Below are 23,600 nucleotides of genomic sequence, written 5' to 3'. Positions count from 1 at the left end.
ATGGCAGACAACTCCACCAGTGACCCTCACTTCTTTAGGCAACAGCTTAACGTGACTGATATTATCATCATCGTGGTGTATTTTGCTTTAAACCTGGCTGTGGGAATATGGGTGAGTCCCAAGTGAAAGCTTCTTGCATTGACTTTTTGAAACTTCGGACATTTTTTTCTAGTAGGTTTCTGGAGGTGATAGCATGGTATAGTGGATAAAGTATTAGACTTGAAAACAGGAATACCTGGATTCAAATCTGGCCTCTGACATTTGTAAGCTGGGTACCTTAATTTCTATGTGCCTCTAGCTACTTCCGAAGGCTGTCTCTTGACACTAAGGGTCATGGATGGGTTGCAATCTTCAGAGTTTCCCTATTCTAATGAACTCATAGATTATTCGATTATTCAATAGTCTTGGGGGATATGATTTAAGTAACTAAGGGACAATGTTACAAAATGTCACTGCCACATTTCCTTGTGGCTCTTATATTGATTATGGCCACACTCTGAGTTCTAGTCCTGGCTCCAGAACTTCCTAGCCGGGTGACTTTGGGCAAGAGTTTCTTCATCAGTCAAATGGGGACAATAATATTTCTTGCCCTTCCTTCTTCACAGGCTTGTTGTGAGGATACAGAATTACTTTAAGAAGTATGAACTGAGGGGGCAGCTAGGTGGCACAGTGGATAGAAGACCAGCCCTGGATTCAGGAGGACCTGAGTTCAAATCTGGCCTCAGACACGTAACACTTACTAGCTGTGTGACTCTGGGCAAGTCACTTAACCCAGTTGCCTAGCCGAAAAAAAAACAAATAAATTAAAAAAGAAGTATGAACTAAATGCTAAGTAAATGTAAGGGATTTTTATTTGGTAGTGGAAGCCTGGTGTACTTGAAAATGCAGTGAACTAGGAGCTGGGAAAGATCTGGGTTTGAATCCTGCCTCTGGCAAATAACCTGCCTCTGGCAAGTCACTTGACCTGTTTGAGCCTCAGTTTCCTCATCTATAAAATGAGAATAATGCCTACATTACCTCACAGATTGGAAAACAAGTGAAACAATGGATATAAGGTGTTTTACAATCCTAAACATGCTATGTAAGTGTAATTGTTTGCTAGTATTGTTACTATCATACTCTAGTTGTGAGAAACAGCACTGTGGGGTGGATAGAGCCAGGCTTGGAATCAGGAAGACCTAGGTTCAAGTTTGGCTTTTGACAGGTAATGTCTGTTTGACGTTAGGCAAGGCAACTCCTTAAGACTAGAAGCTGCAGATGTAGTAGGGGGAAATTAAAAAAAAAATTTTCTTAATTTTCAGTTAAACATTTATTTTCTCTCCCTCCCACCATGTTTCATTAGTTAGAAGGAAGGTCACTGGGAGGTCCTACATAAGAAAAATCAAAGATCCACCCCTACCCCCCCGCCAAATTAAGTTGGGTATGAGCAACAAGTTACTTGGAGCCCACCAGCTAGACCCCAGCACAAAAAAATTTAAATGACAGTTGTTCAGTCAGCCAGCATTTATTAACCACCTACTATGTGTCACACACTGTGTTAAGCTCTGAGGGTTCAGAGAAATGTAAAACTCTACTCTCAACTCTGTCTAATGGGGAAGACAACATGCAAACAATTATATAGTAACAAGAAATATATGATAAACTGGGAATAGTCTCAGGGAAAGCACTAAGATTGAAGAGGAATGGGAGAAGCTTCTTAAAGGTGGGATTTTGACTGAGATTTGAACCTCCTGTTCTATGCCTAATGTTGGACTTGAAGGCTTCCAGGACAGGCTTTCCTTGGAAATGACAAATCTCCAATGTAGATTTCCTACCCTGCCCTGTTTCTACCATGCTTCTGTGCTCTAGATTTCCAGCAATGTTTTGCGTGTAATTTAGATAAATTGGCCTCTGTGGGAAAGTTCCTTGGCATTGCATTCAGTTGTTCTGCTTTGGGTGAATAATTCACTTTCTCTGCTCTTTTCTAAGCCTTCCCCTTAAGCTACAATCGTAGGAATGTAATAGTAGGTGGTTCTGGTCAGGGGAACAGGCTGACAAGATCTGGTTAATGGGACCTTTGACAAATCTTTCAGCCTCTCTTGAGCCTCAGTTTCTTTACTTGCAAAAGGAAGTGACAAATGGCATCCAAGGGTTGTGGAAAGGGTACTGGATTGAGCCTCAGTCCTTCCTCTTAACAGCTGTGTGACTCTGAGCCAGGCACTTACAGTCCTTCCAGTTCTAAATTCTGTTGTCCCATGACCTACCCTACCTACCCAACAAGACTGATGACAGAATTATATGAGAATCAGAGAATTTAAAAGAACTTTATTATTTAGTAGCCCAATCCAAGCAAGAATCCTCCTCCAACACCTCCATCAAGTTGTCATTTAGTCTATCTGGAAAGACAAGAGGTGGGGAATTCACTATTTTCTAAGACAACTCATTTCTTCTTTCTTTCTTTCTTTCTTTCTTTCTTTCTTTCTTTCTTTCTTTCTTTCTTTCTTTCTTTTTGAACACAGCTTGAATCTGCAATGCTATATATAAGGTGAGAGAGAATTACGATTTCCCCCTCCTCCAACTCAGTTGATATCTTAGCATTTAGTCTCAGATGATGAGGTTTAAATGCAGTAATAAAGTGTCAAACTAACTGCAAAATTGTGGTCATTCTCCATCTGCTCTAGGGAGGGGAGTCCAACAGAAATAGTTATCAAGAAATGTGAGTTGAAAGTGTTTCCCGACTATTAGAACAGATAACAGAATCAACCATTGCATTTTTGGTGAGTATGAGGATTAGCTAGGAGTCCAGAGTCCCAAGGCCTACCTCACTGTTTTCATCCACACCCACTCAAGCACACACACCTTCCTCCCTGTCTTTGCTCCCCACTTGCCCAGTAACTGAGGCAGCCTGGGACCAAAATAATATATAAAGAAAAAAAAACTTAAAGCATTTTTAATGAAAACTTTTTAAAAAATGGTTCACTTTGTAATAGTAATATTGGAATTTGACCACTGGATTTTGCTGTCTCTAGGCTCCCTCCTCCCCTTCTTCACTCCTTCCCCACCTTAGTAATCCCTTATGATTATGAAAAGTTATGCAGAGTAAACCCTTTCTCTGGTGGAATTAAAAGGAGAAACCTCATTGGACAAGCAAAAATTGGACATGCCTTTGTAGGACTTTAGTTTTGTTCTTGAGAGGGTGTCAAGCCAGGACTGCAGACTTGAGAGCTTTGTTGAGGAGGGATAAGGAGGTGATTTCTCTACTCTCCCCCATCAGTTAGCAGAAAATCAGGAAACACCCCATATAATAGTTCAAAATATTGCCATTTTGAGAACTCCAGTCATAAATGAGGAAGAAGAGATATATATTCTAGATAGACTTGGATATAGAAAGGCATTCACTCAAGGGAGGAAGCAACTTTGAGGATGGGACCCCTGGCAACAGAGAAGAAAGTCATCTATGGACTCGAGTGACCTAGCCTCTGAAATCGAGTTGAGACTGCAGAGTACAGACCAGGGGTGAGGAACCTGTGGCCTCAGGGCCCTTTAACTGAATCCAGACTTCATAGAACAAATTCCATTAATAAAAGGTCAAAGGACTGAACTTGAGGACCTAGAGGGCCACATGTGGCCTTGAGGCCATGGGTTCCCCACCCCTGGTAGACAATGAAAACTCAACTGAGCAAATGAACCAGCAGAAATGCTGCCAACAGCCTTTGTCTTCTGGAAAATTATATTCAAAGTTCTCTGCTCCTTTATGATGGTGACCACATTTTGTGTGATCCTGACTGGTTCCTCAGTACTTAAAGTCTTTCTTTCTAGTTGCTTACAGTATTTTTACCCCTTGACCTGAAAACTATAGATGTTAGCTATGATGTTCCTAGAAGTTTTCATTTTGAGATTTCTTGCAGGAGGTGATTAGTAAATTCTTTCTATTTTCACTTTGCCCTCTTGTTCTAATAGATCTGGGCAATTTTCTCTTATGATTTCTCAAAATATAACATCTAGGCCCTTTTTTGGGTAATGGCTCCATGATTCTCAAATGAGTTCTCCTTGATCTATTTTCTAGATAAATTTTTTTTGATATGTAATACCTTACATTTTTATAATATTGGTGTTATAGTAACTTTGCAGAAATAAAGAGAGATATGAATAATTGGAAAATATTAATTGCTCATGGGTAGGACAAATCAATATGATAAAAATAAAAAAAATTACTTAAAATAATTTTCTTATTTAATGCTATACCAATCAAATTACCAAAGGATTACTTTACAGAACTAGAAAAAAATTAATAAATTTCATGTGGGAGAAAAAAAGGGTCAAGAATCTCAAGATAAATAATGAAAATGAATGGCTCTGGAATATGCACAAAAGAGCAGCCAGTTGGCACCTGTTACTGCTTCCTGCACAGCATCAAGACCCTCCATCTCAGATCCAGAAATGCTTCTTGCCCAAGGACACAGCAGCATTCCTCATTCAGTCCCAGCACCAGAAGTCTCCACCTCTCCTCAGCAACCCAAGACCTCTTTCCCCATATGCTGATCTGGGCTAGAAAAATATCTCCCTCTGATTTTCCCCTGGATTTCTGGATCAGGACCTGGTACAATTCCTAGGTCTTTGTGGAATTGTTGTGACATGGAGCTGAGCTGTACTGCTTTCTACTACTCCACCATCCTGGCTAGTTTCCTAACTACTTTATTTTACAGATGAGGAAACTGAGGTCTGAGGAGGTAACCCAATGTTACACAGGTGCTAAGTATTAGAGGTAGGATTAGTCAACTGCATGATTTCATTTGTATAGGCAATCTCAGTGAGGAAACCCTGTCTACAAATGCAGATTTGGAGAAACTCCTTCAACCAGTCTAAATATATAAATAGTAACATACACGTACACATACATGGATATATTGATACACATGTGTACATATTTCCTTATACTAATGAAATCACAAATGAGGATGCATGCACACACAGATATATATGTTGACATGTATGCATTTATATGTGTGTTCAGATTTGTGATTTCATTGTAAGGAATCAATGACAAATCTATATCTATGTATCAACATAGAAGATTATAGATTTGGATGGGTTGAAGAGAAGGTATCTCCAGCAAAAAGTAAGCCTTGCATTATCTTCCTTTTCCTGTGGGATTATTTAGGAAGATGGGAAAATGAAGAAAGAGGATTAAACCTGAGAGAAGAACTCCATCTGAACCCCAGAATCTCCAAATCTGAGGGATGTGACCTCAGAGGGCATTGAGTCTGACCCACACCTGCACAAGGAGCCTCTCTATAGCAACTGTTGCTTGAAGACCTCTAGCAAAGAGGGATCCAACTAAATTCTCTTCATTGCACCGTGTCTCCATATGTCCTATCTATAACCATGTATTCAAAGATTGACTTATCTGACTTACCAGCCTGATTATCAAAGCACTGGGAAAATCTGAACTATGGTTTCTTCCCTCATGAATTTTGGGGTCTTCCCCTTCATGCTTGTACTTAATAAATCTTGGGCCACTAACAACAGATTCACATCACCTCGGTCAAATAGTCAGTGTAATGCTCACTTTGAGGGAAAAGGTTCATTGGTCGGGAATAAATGAACACAAAGGCCCCAGAGTCTATCCTGTTTGCAAATCTGTGCTTGTTTAATTTACTATTAGCAAATAAGGATTTCTCATTTGGGAACCATATGGATCTTGAGCTTTAGCCAGAGATGTTTCCATAGGACCTTTGGGATCAGGCTGGTCCTTAGAGCTCCCTCTACTGATATTATACACTAGTAATTTTTTCTTTTTGGTCTAAACCTATGATTTCATCTATTTGGTAAGGAACTCCTGGTGTGGAAAATCCCTCCATTGATGCAGATCGGTTCCTTTTCTGTAATATATACTTTAGAGAGTTCCCTGTTCCTCTGAAAATTAACTGACTAGCCCTGACAAGTCCTACCTTTGAACCCAGGTTTTTCTGACTCCACGATTGGTCCTCCATCTACCACTGCTTTCTGTATTTCTAACAAGCAATAAATATAAACAATGTTAGTCATCCTTCATAGTTTTAATAATAATAATAATAAAATTTATATTGTCCTTTAAGATTTGCAAAACACTTTACATATATTAACTCATTCAATCCTTACAACAATCCTGTGAGGTAGATACTATTATCCTTATTTTACAGAGGAGGAAACTAAGGCTGAGGAAGATTGAGTGAATTACCTAAGGTTACACAGCTAATAAGTGTCTGAGGCAGAATTTGAACTTTTTATGACTCTAATTCTAGAAACATACCTTTTAAAAATGATCTCTTACCTATTATCTTATTTATCTTATTCTTCCTTCTATCTTATTTTGGTACTTTGAGGTATATAGGGAAAGTATCATTATCCCTATTTTCCAGATGAAGACTAAAGTCCTGCTCTGTTGTCTCACGGTGGCATGGAAGAAAACTTGGGCTATGACAAGAACAACTAACATTTATATAGAACTTTAAGATTTGAAAAGTGCTTTATACACATGAGCTCTTTGTTGAGTCTCACAACAGCCCTGTGAGGTGGGTTGCAGGGATCATGATCCCCATTTTACAGATGAGGAAATTGAGACGTAGAATAGTTATTTGCCTGGTATCATATAGCTAGGAAATGTCAGAGTCCCCCAAATTCTGTCAAATGTCAGAATTTGAACTCAGGTCTTCCTAACTCTTACCCACTACATCATGCAGACTACAAATTCTGACAGGTTCTACCTACCAAACTGGAAGAGCTTCTAGCCTGGAAAGGTATGAAATCAGAAGTGACCTGTGTACATGTCTCCAAGGATCAGTTTAACTAAGGTCAAAGAGGCTCATTGGTCAGTGGGTGTTGAACATTTTTAGCCAGAGTAATTCATGAAGACCATCTACTAAATTGGAGAGGGTCTGTAATCTGTATTCATGAAGGAAGAATCATGAAAATGTTTTATGACTGAAATACCTTCTCTTTTACATGGCCAAATTCTACCTGTCCTTCATGTCTCACATTCTTCATGAAGCCTTCCCTTAGCAATGCTTCTTTCCTCTGAAATCCTTTAGTATTTCTAGTCTGTACTATAAAATTTAATGTTTAATTTATACTACCCAACATAATTCTCCTTTTATTTCCAGTGTGCCAGAAAAGTCTGAGGCCTTTCTAAGCAAGCCTCTTAACTCTTGACATACCTAACCCCATTAAGCAGTTGAAGATCCCTTGGGAGTCTCTTTGATTACTCTGTGATGGTGATGGTGATGATGATCCTTCACATTTTGGGGGCACTTTTGCTTTCCAATATGTATCTGAGATGTCACTGGACCCTATATCTGAGATACCTTTGGACCCTTGCAATGATCCTAAGAAGGAGGCAGGCCACTTGTATCACTATCCTAAATTATAGATGAGGAAACTGAGGTCCAGAGAGAACACTTGATGGGGCTACCCAGTAGTTGGTTAATGGCAGATAAGGGTTTAGAACTCTTTACTGTGTCTTTTCTACTATAAAGTCCACCTCCTTGGTATGGCTGTAACTCTGGTCATCCCATAAGTCCCTTTTGAGTTGGTTTGGGCCCAATTCTCTAAATTATGAGAAACCACAGTTGTTGATCTCTGGGCCCAGGAAGGGAGTAGGTTTCCTCACCTCAGGACCTTTGTCTCTCTTTTCAGTCTTCGTTCAGAGTCAACAGAAACACAGTGAGTGGGTACTTCCTTGCAGGAAGGGACATGACATGGTGGCCAGTAAGTATATCCTAAACTTCCCTTCTCTCCTCTGCTACTGAGCTTCTCTCCTTTTAGCCCCTCCTTCCCTTCTCTGTCGCTCCTCAATTCTTTTCTCATTCTATCATCTTTTCCCTACTGTCAATCTTTTCATCTTTCTTCAGCCCCCCTCCCCATATTCTGCTAGCATCTCTGTCTCCTCTTGGCTCCCACCCAGTACATCTCCTTTTAGTGTTGTCTCCCCTCAACCCTGAGCCCTCTCTCTCTTTCTGCTTCCCATTTCCTCACATTTTCCCTAATTCTCTCAGGTTCCTATCTCCCCTTACCTTCCTTGATAGTGAGGGAAACCCTGGAGGGGTTTAGAGGCTATGGGAGGGGACGACAGACCCTTCCTTCCCTTAAGAATGGGAACTGAGCCTGTGGTAGAGATGAAGGACTAAGGACGTGGGGGAAGCTAGAGGCTCTAAGGTGAAGTTTTGGTATTTTCCATTTCCTAGATCATCACTTCTTAAGCTGTGGGTCACGACCCCAAATGGAGTCATGAAAAATTTGGCAACAATAAAAGGTTTCTGAAATGAAATGACCAAAAATTAATTTAAAATCAAATGCATAATGAATCCCAGGTATTTCTGGCAATGCTTGCCAGTGTTGCATCCTGCAACTTCACTTGGTTCTGAACACAAAGCACGCTCACTTTGTGATGCGCATGCCCTTAGGCCACGCAACAACAAGGTACCTGCCAAAACTAGAAAAGGGGTCCTGAGGGAAAAAGCTTAAGGAGCCCTGACCTAGATGACCTTTCCTTGGGATTCACTAAGAGAGGGAGAGGAATTGAACTATGGGAGCAGGAAGACAGCAGTTGGTGCCACTAGTATCACCCTCTAATCCCCTTTGAAGTTGCTTTTGGGTAGCAATCTTTTTTAAAAAGGAGAACTGAGGACCCCGAGTTGCTGTTCTACCATTCCTAAAACTGTCCTTAAGCTGTGGCTTTGAAAATGAATAGATGTGTGTGTGTATATACCACATACATATGTATACACATGCACATATATATACACATACACACCTACATATATATTATACACACATACAGACTATATAATATATATTATACATATTATTATACATAATAATATTATTATGTATATTAATAATATTGTAATATATAATTAATATTGTATTATACATAATATAAGTTATTAGATATATACATATATTAGATATACAGATATATATTAGATATATATACACATATATATAGATATATATACATAATATATAGATAGACAATAGGGAGAGCAGGGCAGTCAGGTGAGATGTGTTTGTGGCAGACCAGTGCAGATGTGGGGCTGTCCTGCATTGTGGTTGCATCCCTGAGAAAGTCTTGTGTGCTGGGCTGTGCTACAAGCTGCCTAATACCTTGGGCACTGTTGGCTAATGATGACTCTGGGTCATAAGGTCAGCAACAGCTGCATCCTTCATGAAACCTTCTAAGCTCTCTAGTCTCTATGACTTTCCTGTGTCAGAGGTCAAACACTCCTGACTATCAAAAGTCACAGGATTCTGACATAGGGGTACAACAATCATACACACTGAATTTTCTGGGACAATTTTTATTTCAAGGGAGAAAAAGGCTTTGCAAAAGGATTTCTTTTGTCAGACCATACATCTGAAGATCAGGCCAATATGATCATGATATGTATGGGGACACTTTTCAGACCCAATGTTAGCTGGCCTAACCTGGATGAAGACCCAGCAAAGGAGACTGAGAAGGAGTGATCAGATAGATAGGTAGAAGTAGTGAAAGTAGTGTCCCCCAAACACTGCAATGTGTGAATCTGTGTGTCTTGACTTAGAAAGTCATGGGGATATATCTAGTGGTGTAACTTTGGCTTCCATTTCCCATCTAGTTGCTTGATGAACCTGGGAAAGCAGGAGAAGATGGGATTAGATGGCATAGAGGAATTGTTGGCTCAGGTGTGTTCTGTTCTGCAGATTGGAGCCTCTCTCTTTGCCAGCAGTGAAGGATCTGGGCTATTCGTTGGACTGGCCGGGTCCGGAGCAGCAGGAGGACTGGCTGTAGCTGGCTTTGAGTGGAATGTAAGTGCCATAGTCTGTATGGGTTAGATGGCTTCTGAGATCCTTTCCAATTCTAGACTCCCACAACATTTCCTGTTTTAGTTCTTGTTTTAGGGAATCTAGGGAGGCAGCTGTGGTGCTTGGTCCCAGGGCCCCTGAATCCTACTCCTGGCTCTGCAACTTTGCATGAATTGATCACCTCTCTGGGACTCAGTTTCCTCTTCTGTAAAACAAAGAGGTTGGGCTACATGATCTCTCTGAAGGCCCTTCCAACATAGACATTTTGAGATTCAAAATGGTGGTCAAATTAAGTTGCTTTTGTGTCTAAATCTATTTTCCTACCTTAGAAAGTTATATTGAGGGCTCAATTGTTTTTGTTACTGGCTGAGGACTTTTTAGGGTCCAAATTCTGGATGTCAGGACTGTGGATCATTCAGGATTGTGGATTTGTGGAAATAAAATGTAGAACCTCAAAGTTGGAAGAGAATCTCAGAGATCATCTAATTGAAATAACCTCTTCACTTTGCAAAGGAGGAAACTGAAGTCCTGAGTAAATTGACTCAGCAGAGCTTACCCAGGAAGTGAGTGGCTGAGCCAGCTAGGGCCCAGGTCTCCTGCCTCTCACTGTAGGGCTCATTCTTCCCACTGCATCTGTACCGTGGAGGGAGCAGGTCCTTATACCACCTTTGTCTCTCTTTAGGCGACATATGTGTTGCTGGCACTGGCATGGATATTTGTGCCCATCTACATCTCCTCAGAGGTGAGTGTACTTCCAAGATGACCAATGATACATAGTGGTTTGACCCTTGGGCATTAGGGGAGTAATGATGGGAGGAGGCTGAGAAGGTCAATGTGGTTTTCATGCAACAAGAGATATATGGTTTCTTGGCAATGGACAGCAGCACCACATGTAGTCAGGCACCAACTCAGCCCATGACTTCCAGACTTTTTTCTGGGTTGGATCTGCTAATTTAAAAATATACATATTTTTACGTATCTTGAGCGAAAGACTTAGATTCAGGTCTCATCCCTGATACATACTGACTATGTGACCCTGGGCAAATTATAGCTTCTTAAGGCCCCAGATGGCACTCTGAGATGAACAGTTATTGATCTGTATTGGTACAGTGAAGTTTTCTCACTGGAAATTCTCTGTACCAGTGAATTTATAGGTTCTTCTCTCCCTCTCTCCATTTCCCTCCACGATGGAGTTGGTCCCTCTACTGGGCATCACTTAAAATGAATCACAGGATCATCACAAGGAGTTTAGCGTTGTATAGCAGCAGAATGCTGATGAAGCACTTTACCCACAACAGCCCTATGAGATAAACAGTAAAAGGAGCCTCATTTTGCAGATGAAGAAACTAAGGCTCAGACAGGTTAATTAACCTATTCTTAGTCATTCAGCTACTGTGACAACAGGGAGTCTAATGGAAATTTTCTGATTCCAGATCTAGCATGCCTTCTCTAGCATTATGTTGGTTCTATCTTGTCCATACAACTGTAAATGATGTAGAAGATGGTGAAAGTGGATAGAGTGCTGGACTTGGAGTCAGGAAGACCTGGATTCAAATCTGGCCTCAGACACTTACCAGCTACATAATCTTGGCAAATCATTTGATGTATCTGTGCCTCAGTTTCTTCATCTGTAAAATGGGTATAATACCAATACCTACTGCCCAGGGTTGTTATGAAGATAAAATGAGATACTTGTTAAGTACTTTGCAAATCTTAAAATTCTCTATAAATGCTATAGCTATTAGTAATTCCTAATTTCCCCTACTTCAAACTACCCTCATTTTAATCTTAATGAGTAAAACTTAATTGTGAAGTGTCTGTATTTGCTATATCTTTCAAGATTAAATGGAAAGTGAGAAGTTAACTGAAATTATTAATCCATCAATAACCAAAGAGCACTAGATTTATAATCATAGGACCTGGGTTCAAATTCCAGCTTTGCTCTGACATTGGGCAATTCGCTTCCCCTTGCTTAGAAGGGACTCAATTTCCTCATTTATAAAATGAGCAGATTGGACTAGATACCTGTGAGATCCTTTCTAGCTCTAAATTTGTGATTCTATATGCATACATCTTTCTTGGGCTTAATCCTGGTCAGTGCCTGCTGGAGACAGGTTCACAACAGCATAGATTCTTAGATTTAAAGTTGTAGAGGACTTTACAGAAGCTATATCCTATACTCCAGGAGCTCAAGATGGTACAAGGGATAGCATGTACACATGATAGGTTGATCAGGGAAGTAATGCAAAAAATCTGATGGGCCTTTACTTGAAATTTTTGAAAGCATCTCCCCATAGAGGGTATGGACTCAACCACTGGTATGCTTTTTAAAAAAATTATACTTTATTTTAATGCTTATTTTTAAAATTTTCAGTTCCCACCTCCCTCCCTCCCACCTCCCTCCCTCTCACCAACCCTTTCCCCACACATTGAGAATACAAGTAATATGATATCAGTTATACATGTGAAGTTATGCAAAACTTGTGGCACATTCTTAAGACAACAGCAAAAAAAAAACAAACTTTTGATTAAATCTCAGTGATTGAGACTTTCCCCAAAATAATTTGTTAGTTTGGGGCTAACCCTTCATGACTTAGGCAATGTGTATTAGCAACTGGGATTCCCCAGAGAGGATTTGGTAGGCTTAGACTCTTGACAGAACAGACTCAAGAAGAGCAAAAAGCTGGGCATGGTGGTCTTTGCCTGTATCCTCATTGCTGGGGAGGCTGAAACTGGTGGATCTCCTGAGTTCCCCCTAAGGGGGGCAAACTAGAGCAGGTTTGCAAAAATGGAACAAGTTCAAGCTTCCATACTGATCAGTATTGGGATTGGTCTATGAGTGGCCAATGTACTTCTAAGCTGAATGAGATAGGAAAACCGAGTCTCAAACAAAACAAAACAACAAACAAAAACCAGTACAAATTGAGTGTCAATGGATCTATAAGTGCTGAAGGCAGTAAGAAATCCCTGAAGGGTGGAGTGGGGAAATAGGAGGACCAGCGAGAGTTTGGACTTCTTGCTGACTTTGTGTATGTCTCACTTCTCCCGCCACAGATTGTCACCTTGCCTGAGTACCTTCAGAAGAGATATGGAAGGTCCAGGATACGCGTGTATTTGTCCATCTTGTCACTGCTGCTGTCTGTTTTCACCAAGATATCTGTGAGTAGCCCTGGCCTGTGAAAGGACTGGGTACATGGGGAGCTGCTGCTTGGGTTGTTTGGCATCAAAAGTGAGAGGAAGGAAGACCTTGCAGCTTGGGAGCCACCCACCTGAAGGAGAGAAGTCATCTTGAATCACAAGCTTAGAAGATTGTGGTAAATTTAGAAATTGGGATTTGGAGATGTTGAAGGATGTGGGTGTGTGCAGTCTTGGGGTAGGGGGGGAAGAGATTGAGGGATAGGGATTAAACACAAAGGAGTCTTCAGCTATTTGAAAGACTGCCCAGAGTAAGAGGTTTTAGATTTAGTCTTCTTGTTCCCTGAAGGCAGAACTAGGAACAATGGGTAAAAATCACTAAGGTAACTTTAGGTTTGACTTCAGAAAAAGCTTCCTAACAACCAGAGCTATTTAAAAGTGGAATGGCTTGTCCTGAGTGATAATGGGTCCCTAGGCAGCTGAGGACTTTAAGCAAAGACCTGACCACTTGTGTATTTTGTGGAGGGGATTTGTTTTTGCAGCTATGGATTGGACTACATGACCTTTGAGGTTGTTTCCAACTTAGAAATTCTCTGACATAATAGCTAAGGTATACTTGAGTGATAAAGGGCCTTAGAGACCATATATTCCAACCTTTCAATTCCCAGAAGATGTAACTGAGGTTGAAAGACAAGAGAAGACTTTTCCCAACCCCCAGGCCTATATATTTCATCACTCAGGTCTATAAAAACAGTCAATATATATCCTAGACCTTCCAGTACAGTCTATTTCAAGAAAAATTCAATTCTCTCTATGATGCTTGAAGGCATTAGAAGATATTTAAGAAAATATATATTTTAATATGAAGATATTTTTAAAAATATATAAATTTTATTTTAACTTATTTTAACTTTCCCATTGTGCTAGGCACTGAGGATACAAAGGTGAAAGCAAAATTGTCCCTGACCCCAAGGAGCATACATTCTATGGCAGGGAGAGGAGGTAGCACAAGCGCGCACACACACACACACACACACACGTATAAATACAGGGAGGGGAGCAAGACACTAGAAGCTGAAGGACAAGAGCGCTACATAGAAGGTGGTGCTTGAGCTGAGTCTTTCTCAATCCTGCTATTTCTACTTCCACAATATCTCTCACATGCCGCTCTTCTCCACTCACATAGCTACCACACTAGTTCAGAATCTCATCACCTCACACCTAGCCTATTATAATAGTCTTCTAATTGGTCTCCTTATCTCAAGTATCTGTCCCTCCAATCTATCCTCCATGTAGTTGCTACAGTGATTTTCCAAAAGTTTAGGTCTGACCGTGTCATCTTGCATTTCAGAAATTCCGGTGGCTCCTATGACCCCTAGGCTCAAATATATACACCATCATTTCACAGAATAAACACACATAGGAATCATGCATAGGAAACCACACATGGGGAGCAAGCCCAGAAAAGTCACACACCTCCGCTGCAAGACCACAGATGTCTTCTGGTGATATCATTGTGCTCCTCTCATTGTACCCACAACCTGCTTGGTGTTAACTTCTCTGCTGAGCATGTAGCCTCTGCTAGCCCTGTAACTAGTATGCAGGGAATTTCCCCTGGCATGTGGCTTTGCTGGTCTTGTGGAATCTTGAGTCCTTTTCAGATATTTGCTGGAATGTAAGTTAGAGAGGTGGGCTCCCTTTATGACCTTTTACATTGGCATCTTAAATGGAAGTCTCTTGTAACTTCTTGATATTTTTTTCTTATGTTTAGTTCTATGATCAAGCTGTGATTTATTGGGATTATACTATATTTTAAGAGGAAGATATAATTTTTCCCCATATTACTAGCAAGTTTTCTCAACAACATTTCTTAAATAATGAATCCACCTGCCAGTTGTTATTGTCCATAGGTTCATTAAACATCAATCTTTTATCTATATTTCTTGTTTGTTTCTGGGATTTGGATTCTATTTTTTGTTTGTTTTTAAAAATTTTTTTTTCAATACTTGATAGTTTTGATGCAAACTTTTCTATAACAAATTTTAAAGTCTAGCAGAGAAAACAAAATCCAGAAAGGCAATCTTCATCTTTTATAATTTTTAAACTTAACCTTTACTATTCTTATCCTTTTGTTTTTTTTTCCCATTTTGCTATGCTTTTGTCCTGTTTTATAAAGACAACCACTAGAAATTTTTATTGTCATTGAATCAGATCCATAAATCTAGAGATGATTGGCATTTTTACTATGTTGATACAATTCATCAATGAACATTGAAGTTCTACTCAGTAATTTAGATCTTTCCTTATTTCTGTGATCTTGATTTTATGGTTATCTTTGTTTATCGATCACAGGAATGTCTAATTAAGTTAATTCCCAAATATTTAATAATTTTTTTGTTATAAATGGGATTTCTTTTTAAATAATTTGTTCTTAAATTTACTTTGTAGTACATAAGAATGTAAATTATTTGTGTTTACCTTGTATACCATAAATTTGCTGATGTCATCTATTGTCTCAATTATGATTATTTTTTGTTAAGAATGATGATCTTTAGGTAAACAATATCACCTGCAAAAATGTTATTTTGATCATTTTCATTTTTAAAGTGAATGCTTTAAATTTCTTTTTACTGTCTTATGGCAATTGTTAGCATTTCTAATACTACCTTAAATAGTTAAAATGGGCACCTCTGTTATGTACTTGTTTTTAGTGGGAATGCTTCTAATGCTCCTCAACTGCCTAAAATTCTAGCTCTGTGTTTTATATATTTCTTAGTGTGTCAAAGAAAAATACCTCTATTCCTATTCTAAATGTTTTGTATTGTGAATGAATACTATATTTTATTTTAGATATATTTAAATATTACTTACATATTTTGTTTTCATATCACCTTTATTCCGAATATATTTCCTGGTTATCTCCTATCCTACTTAGCAAAACTTTCCTTTTAACAAAGGAAAGAAAAAGGAGAAAAAAAGTTGTTCAGCAAAGCTAGCCAACTTGGACAGTATCCACAGTATTCCGTACCCATTGTTCCCCACTTCTTCAAAGAAGGGAGACAAATGATTGCTATATCTTATTGAATGCTTTTCTGTATCTATTGTTATGTTCATCAAGCAATTAGTCAGCTAGAATTTATTAAATATTTACTAGGTGCCAGGTGTTGTGCTAAACTCTAGCACAAAGAGAAATAATAGCTGACCTCAAAGCTCTTCCATTTTCACAGAGGAGATGCCATATATATGTGTGTGTATATATATGCATGATATATGCAAAATGAACACAAACAAAAAAAAGGATTGTATATGAAACTGTCAGTTTCTGTTACATACTGTTTGATTTTTTTCTCAGTCTGTACCACATTTTTTAAAAAATAATTCAAATTTAGCAATGAAGTTCTAAAACTGTTTTGATTGCCTGTAACCCTACAGACCTTTCTTATATCTTTTCTGCTTATTTTTAAATGATTCAATGACACTTTTCTTTCTTTTTTAAATCATTATCAAAACTTCCACACTCTACCCACTTCCCCAAAAAAGAAAAGTAAAAAAACCTATTCTTGTAATTAATAAGCATATTCATACAAAAGTTTTGATATGTTGGTCTCATTTTTCTTTCCTCTCTTAAAACTAACAAAATAGAACACACCACACACAAAACACACACACATACACACACAAATCATACAAAACAAAATCACACCTAATCCCTGTATTTGTCTCATTTCATTTCCTCTATGATACTTGAAGGTATTAGGATTCTCAAAGAATACTTCTCTCTTCTCCCACTATTAGAATGTAAGCTGTCCCTTCTAATCACACATATGTATTTACCTTTCTAGATTTATCTTGACTATGCTTGTGTTTCTTTTTTTTCTATTTTCTTATTTAATTTTTTATTCTCAGCTTAAATACCAGAATAAGAGTATTCACATACACACAGTAGAACACAATTGCTTTTTGATAGTATATACCTTCTATTTTTACTTTAAAAATCTTTTCACTTTATTCTAATATTTTTTATTGTCTCATGAAGTCATTAAATTTTTTTTGCTTTTGTTTTGTTTCTGCTCAATCAGTTTTTTCAGGTGTCCACTACTTGTTAAGAGTTTCTGTTTTCTATTTTAATTTTTTTTATTTTCCTTTCCATTTTCTCCCTTGATCTCTAATTTCACTTATAATTTCATTTTTATCTTAATTTCTTCTTGCCACTCTTATGGCTCTTGTGACCAAGACATTTTTAAAATAGCTTCCCTGGTACAGTTACTCTCCCTGTCATTGTTATTTAACTCTTTAAAGCATTTTTTTTTTTATCCTCAGTTAAATCATAATACAGTCCATAGGATCATGAATATAGAACTGGAAATGACCTTAGTATTTATCTAGCTCAACTACTTCATTTTTCATGTAAGGAAACTGAGGCCTAGATAGTCACTTTTTAAGGTTAGGTAGGTAGTCAGGACTTGAACTCAACTCCAGTAATTACAAAGGCAGTATTTGTTCCACTAGATCACATATTTTGTTTGAATATTTGAACTTATCATTTTAGAGATGCTTAATACATAGTTATGCTCCTTTCAAATTTTTCTTGCTTAACTTTCACTTAACTTCTAATTTTAATTTGATCTCTTATTTGATTTCTTCTAGTCACTCTTACAGTCCTTGTGGCCAACCCATTTTTTAGTTTGAGATTCTTTTTATAGAAGTTGTGAGGTTAGGACTCAGGCGCAGTATGAAGCATTTTTTTTCCTCTTTCTTTTTCTTGTTTTTCCCCCCCTCTTGGAAGATGGATAATGAGGAAATATGTTTTTTCATGACTTCATATGTGTAATGGATATTTTATTTCTTGCCTTCTCAATGGGTGGAGGAGGGGGGAGAGAGGGAGAGAAGTTGGAACTGAAAATAAAACAAAACAGCATTTTAAAAAAGAAGTTACAAGCTTTTTCTCTTTTTCTGGGTTTACTTCTTTAAGTTCTCTTAGGCCTTGGTATTTATTCTTGGCATTTGGTGTTTTCTTTTGTTTACTCACATTTTCAGTCTCATTTCTTAGTTTGGCAGTTTATGCTCAGACCTTTGTCCTACAGCCCTCTTGGATGGGTTGAGTTGGCCTTCTTTTGGCCTGACTTCATCATTTAGCATAGTGCTTAGCACATAGTGGGTGCTTAGTAAATGTTTGTTGATTCATTGATTGACTACTTTGTAGTCTGGTTGTTGCTGTCAATGCTGATCCAGATGGAGGTGGCTGGTATTAGGCCTTACCATCTGCTGAAATTTCTGGCTTTTAGCTTAATCCCCAGATGATCCATGGTGGATTCTGACCTTGGCCAGACTCTGTCTTTTCCTTGCATGATGTCTAATCAGGAATTGTTTCCTTCACCTGCTGTGGCCCTAAGAGGCCCCAGAGGGATGCTGGAGTTCACTCATGCACATGCCTCATGGCATTGGGACCCAGGTGCTGAGTTGGCCCTATCTCATTCTGTGGCTCCCTGAGGCTCCTCTGAAGCAAATATGGGTGGCTGGGTTCTATTTCCCTGTGCACTTGTTCTATGGGGACTGATTCTGTCCCCACTTAGGTTCTGACAGGCCACGGTGGGGATTTAGCTTTGGGCCTCTGACTACCAGAGCTTGAGGTGGCTAATGGAACTCTCTCCCCTTTCCATATACAGAGTGCTGACTAGATGGTTTTAGGTGGGTTTGTAGGAGTTCACACTGCTTCCCTATGGCCTCCCATCCCTGCCTTTATTAGCTAACCTGTTTGTTTTCCATCCAGTTGCCTTTCCTGGAATAGCTCTCCTAACTTCTGGTTAGTTTACCTGAGTTTGCATAGAAATCTATGCAAACTCTCCCTGGGTCTGCCATTTACTGGGCTTACATGTATTCATACTGCCTTCCCACCCTACTCTCTACCTGCCTCTTTTTTGGTGCAATTCTCACCTGGGTAGAGGAGTTTATCACTCTTCTTACTTTTAGGTTTTATTATTAGTCTTTCTGAAGTCATTTTCAGATATTTGTTGGGGCTTACATGAGAGAGCTGAATTTCTCTAAGAACATTCATGTCACTATCTTAATTGGAAGTACTAAAGATCTCTAAATACTAAACAGAGGAATTTCTATTTGATTTTTAGGGGTACTAGGGAGCCACAGGAGTTTCTTGAGTAGGCAGATGATATCGTCAGACCTGTCATTTGGGAGAATCACTTTGGCAGCTGTGTGCAGGATGGATGGGGAGAAGTTTGAGGTAGGGAGCAATTAGGAGTCAATAGTCTTCAGAAGAGACAATAAAGACTTGAGTTAGGGTGATGGCCATGTGAGCGGAAAGGAAGATATGTATGCCAGAAATGTTGTGGAGATAAAAATGTCAAGATTTGGCAAATTATTGGATGGCTATATAGGGTGAATCAGAGTGAGGAGCTGATGATAACATCTAAGTTGTGAACTTGGAAAGATGGTAGTACACTTGATAGTAATAGTGGAGTTGGGAAGACAAATGGAATTGTTTTGGGGAAAGATTATGAGTTTTGCTTTGGATGTGTTGAGTTTGAGATGCCTGGGAGTGTATTGTTCAAAATGTCTAGTAGGCTGTTTGTAATACAGAACTGGAGCTCAGAAGGGAATGTAAGGCTGGCTAGATTTTTGTAGTTTGGTTGTTCATTCATGTCTGACTCTTTGTGACTCTGTGGACCAACTGTCCATGGGATTTTCTTAGAGAAAATACTGGAGTCTTTTGCCATTTCTTTCTCCAATTTTAGGTTGGGGTTAAGTGACTGGCCCAAGGTCACACAGCTAGTAAGTCTCTGAGCTAGTAAGTCTTTCTGACTTCAGGCCCTGGGCTACCTAGCTGCCCCAAGGCTAGATAGATAGATAGATAGATAGATAGATAGATAGATAGATAGATGATTGATAGATAGATAGGAGATAGAGAGATAGAGAGAGAGATAGAGAGATGATAGAGATAAATAGATAGAGAGATAGAGAGAGATGGATAGATGATAGATAGATAGATGATTGATAGATAGGAGAGAGATAGAGAGAGAAATAGATGATAGAGAGAGAGATAGATGGATGATAGCGAGAGAGATGATAAATAGAAATAGATAGATAAATGATAGATATAAATAGATGATAGACAGAGAGATAGATAGATATATGATAGATAGATAGGAGAAAGAGAGATATAGAGAGACAGATGATAGAGAGAGATAAATAGAGAGATAGAGAGAGAGATGATAGAGATAGGTAGCTAGATGATAGATAGAGAGATAGAGATAGATAGATGATAGAGATAGATAGATGATAGATAGATAGATGATATAGATAGATAGATGATATAGACAGATAGATAGATATCTAAGAGTCATGCACACAGACATGGGAGCACCAAGTCAGAGGGCATAGAGATAAAGGAGAAAGCCCAGGACAGAGAGTGAGGGGATATTCACAGTTAGTGGGTATGATAAAGATGATGAATATACAAAAGAACCTGAGAAGGTATGGTTAGAAGATGTAAGAAGAGAACCAGGAGAGAACAATATTACAAAAATCCAGAGAAGAAAGAGATTCAGTAGGAGGTGGTTAACAATGTCAAATGCTGAAGAACGGTCAAGCAGGATGGGGACTGAGAAGACTACTTTTTATTAGTTTAGAAATCATTGGAAACTTTGTAAAGAGCAGTTTCTGGTGACTGACTAGGTCAGAAGTGGGGCGTGGATTAAGAAAGGAGTGAGAGGAGAGAAAATAGTGTAGGCATTGAGTGTAGACAGCTATTTTGAGGCGTGTAGCTGAGAGATATGACAATGATAGCTAGTTAGAATGGTGAAATCTAGGAGAGTTTTTAAGGATGTGGGAGACTTGGGTGTGTTTGTAGGTAGCAGCAAAGGAACCAGTAGATAGAGAAAGATTTAATATAAAAGAGAGAGTGGCAATGGTAGTGGGGGAAATCTCCTGAAGAAATTGGAAGGGGGAGTCAGAGATGAAGAAAGAACATTCTAGGCACAGGGCACAGCCAGTGCAAAGGCATGGAGGGAGGAAATAAAGTATCATGTTTAAGGAACCGCAAATAGTTCAAGAGCCCAAGTGGAATATCCCTCTTACCAGCTGAGGAAAGTGTGGGGTCAGGTGTAGCACACAATCCTGATCCTCAAGGAAGACTGTAGCCACGGAGTAGCTATGATGAGCCTTCTGCGCAATAACAGCAGCCTCTCCAAGGTGAAGAACTGATGGCCACAGTCAGGAAATGGCATGGCCACTCCTTCAGGTCACCCAGACCTTTGAGAAGAAAGTATGAGCCATTTATATGCAGCTCAGTAAAACCGTCGTTTGCGAGCAGAAGACTCTGAAACTGTTAACCTCAAGTCGATGAAGTGGCGAGCTTCATAAACAGGGATGAGAAGACAGTCATGCAACTTCAGGAGAAAAGACAGAAGGAACTGTGGGATCTTCTGCAGACAGCTTGTAGCAAGGTACGAGTGTAGTGATGGGAGTCCAGAGAGCAGGAATGCTTCTCTGTTGTTCTGTCAACCTGCCACAGCTCCCTACGGTTTACCTGAGTCAGTCAAGAAAAGCGAAGAAGGGGTGATGGAAACAGATGCTCTGCACCCAGTTACAAAATGTAGTGGAGGACACCATGAAAAAGCAGGGTCCGAGTTTTATGACTCTGGACTCGACCTGGTTACATTCTGGGATGATGCACAGAACAGCATGGATTGGACACAGATCTGACCTCTAGGGCTGCTTGGAGGGACTTGAATGAATGAAGCTGCTGAATGATGCACCTCTCAGGGGCTTTTCTGTTCCCTGGTATAATGATGATTTCCTGAGCCAGGAGTGATGTCTGGGTAGGATCTCACTTCCCCCTGCAGAGATAACACAGTTTGACCTGAAGTTGTGGGCCCCAATGGGCGACACTTTTGGCCTGGGCAGGAAAGTTGAAAGACCCCCATGAAGGAAGCTATGCCAAGTGATGCCAGGCCATGAGTTTCCAGCACAAATCACAGCTGATCTTGTCTGTGCCATAGGAAAGTGCTCCCAAGTGTGGGTACCTCCACAGACCACCTGGGATAGGTTTGGCTGCCTTTCGGGTTAGTGCAGCCCTTTGGGGCATCCTATACGAGTGGTAATCTTTTCTTGACATCTTGGAGATTGCTTGTCCCAGCCCTACCTGTTCCATACACACGTATCCAAGAACATGCTGGAGCCAGCTCTAGCTGGCATATTCAGTGTGAGCATTTATGCCTCAGAAATTGGCATTTGTTACAAAGCAGGGCTTGATTATTGTTTTGTTGATTGTCTAGAAGACTTAAGAAAGTATCAATAACGCAGATTAAACTAAAAGTGTGAGTGTACACTCTTCTCCCCAGCCCCATCCCCAGCCCTGTTGTTAGACATTCACCAGCACACTCTGCATGAGTCCCTCTTCCACCTATTTTTCTCCAGTCTAAAAGCTAGGTGCTTGATCTAGACTCACACAGGTCTTTGTTCTTTTGAACAAAATCTTCTTCATTTCCTCATTCCCTCCCTCTGTGCTGCTGGTATTAACCTACTACTTTGCCCTTCACCTACCTGCCTGACTTACTACTTTGCTTATCATCCTTAAGAAAGCCCCAGGGCCTGAGCATACCAAAGTGTTTCTCTCATGATCATCTTTTCAGTTCAGTCTTGGTTTACTAAAATGGAACTTAGGAGTAGCCACTCTTGGAAATTCTTTTGCCTGGGGGCCAGTGCTATGAAACCAAAGGAGGTAGAGATAGAACTAGGATGGAGCAATCAGGACTTCCACCCAGGACACTGAATTTACAGGGAGTACAGCACTTGCATTAGGTATTATAAAAACAATGAAGCTAAACAACCTCATTGGTAAGAATAATTAGTTCAAATAGGAAGCAACAACATAGTTATTACTCATGATGAATTGCACAAGAGAAACAACATAAATGATATTATCAGAGAGATATATGAATGGATAAGAAGGTGGGACAATCATGAAGTGAAAGTGAAGGATAATTGGCGGACAGATCTTATGCACCACTGTGGTAGAATTCCTGTGAAGGAATTATGAAAAGAGGTGGACAAGAGTCATGCAGAATGAGAAAATTTGCTTGGTTTGAAATTTGCAGTGCTGAAAGAAGTCCCCATATTGATGATATCACAAATACATTAAAATATCCTAAATAAATATTTCATCACGGGCCACATTGCAAGTGGCCCAAACGGCAATGGAGAGACACATGGTGGCTACAAATAAGCTAAGACATAATACTAATAATGATGTGTAAAAGAAATGACAAAAAAGACATTACCAAAGACATGTATGAACTGAAAAGGAGTGGGTAGGTCATGAGCAAGAGCAAAGCATAGATAGGGAAAGCCTATATATAGGCTTATAACGGCATTATATATAACGTTATATATATATATATATATTTATAACGGTGTCTACAAAATATAGAAAACTCTTAAGACTTCCATTGGTATCTTGGATAGATACTCTATGGAGAATTTACGAAAGGACATAGACAAGAATAACAGGATGAGAAGGAATGGATAATTGTAATCTGAACTAATGGAGGGTATACCTGTATCAGTGAAATAGTGAAGCCATTAAAGTATTAATGGTTCAGTTCAAGTTATTCTTCCTGATTTTATCTTTTCAAATGCCATTTTCCCAC

General features: G+C 39.4%; 1 protein-coding gene across 4 annotated transcripts in view; it reads left to right on the top strand.

Annotated features, from left to right (window-relative positions):
* SLC5A10 (solute carrier family 5 member 10) overlaps positions 1-23,600 on the top strand; it is a 175,193-nt gene continuing 151,593 nt past the window's right edge. For all 4 annotated transcript variants that reach the window (XM_027874791.1, XM_027874792.1, XM_027874789.1 and 1 more), the window contains exons 1-5: positions 1-111; positions 7,654-7,725; positions 9,700-9,804; positions 10,484-10,543; positions 12,856-12,960. In XM_027874791.1, the coding sequence (XP_027730592.1) occupies positions 1-111; positions 7,654-7,725; positions 9,700-9,804; positions 10,484-10,543; positions 12,856-12,960 (453 nt within the window). The remainder of the gene's footprint in view (positions 112-7,653; positions 7,726-9,699; positions 9,805-10,483; positions 10,544-12,855; positions 12,961-23,600) is intronic.

This window comes from Vombatus ursinus, unplaced genomic scaffold (assembly GCF_900497805.2).
Source record: "Vombatus ursinus unplaced genomic scaffold, bare-nosed wombat genome assembly UNPS02014807.1, whole genome shotgun sequence".
Classification (NCBI taxonomy): Eukaryota; Metazoa; Chordata; class Mammalia; order Diprotodontia; family Vombatidae; genus Vombatus; species Vombatus ursinus.
The sequence above is the reverse complement of the archived record's forward strand: the minus strand, read 5'-3'. Positions and strand labels throughout refer to the sequence as shown.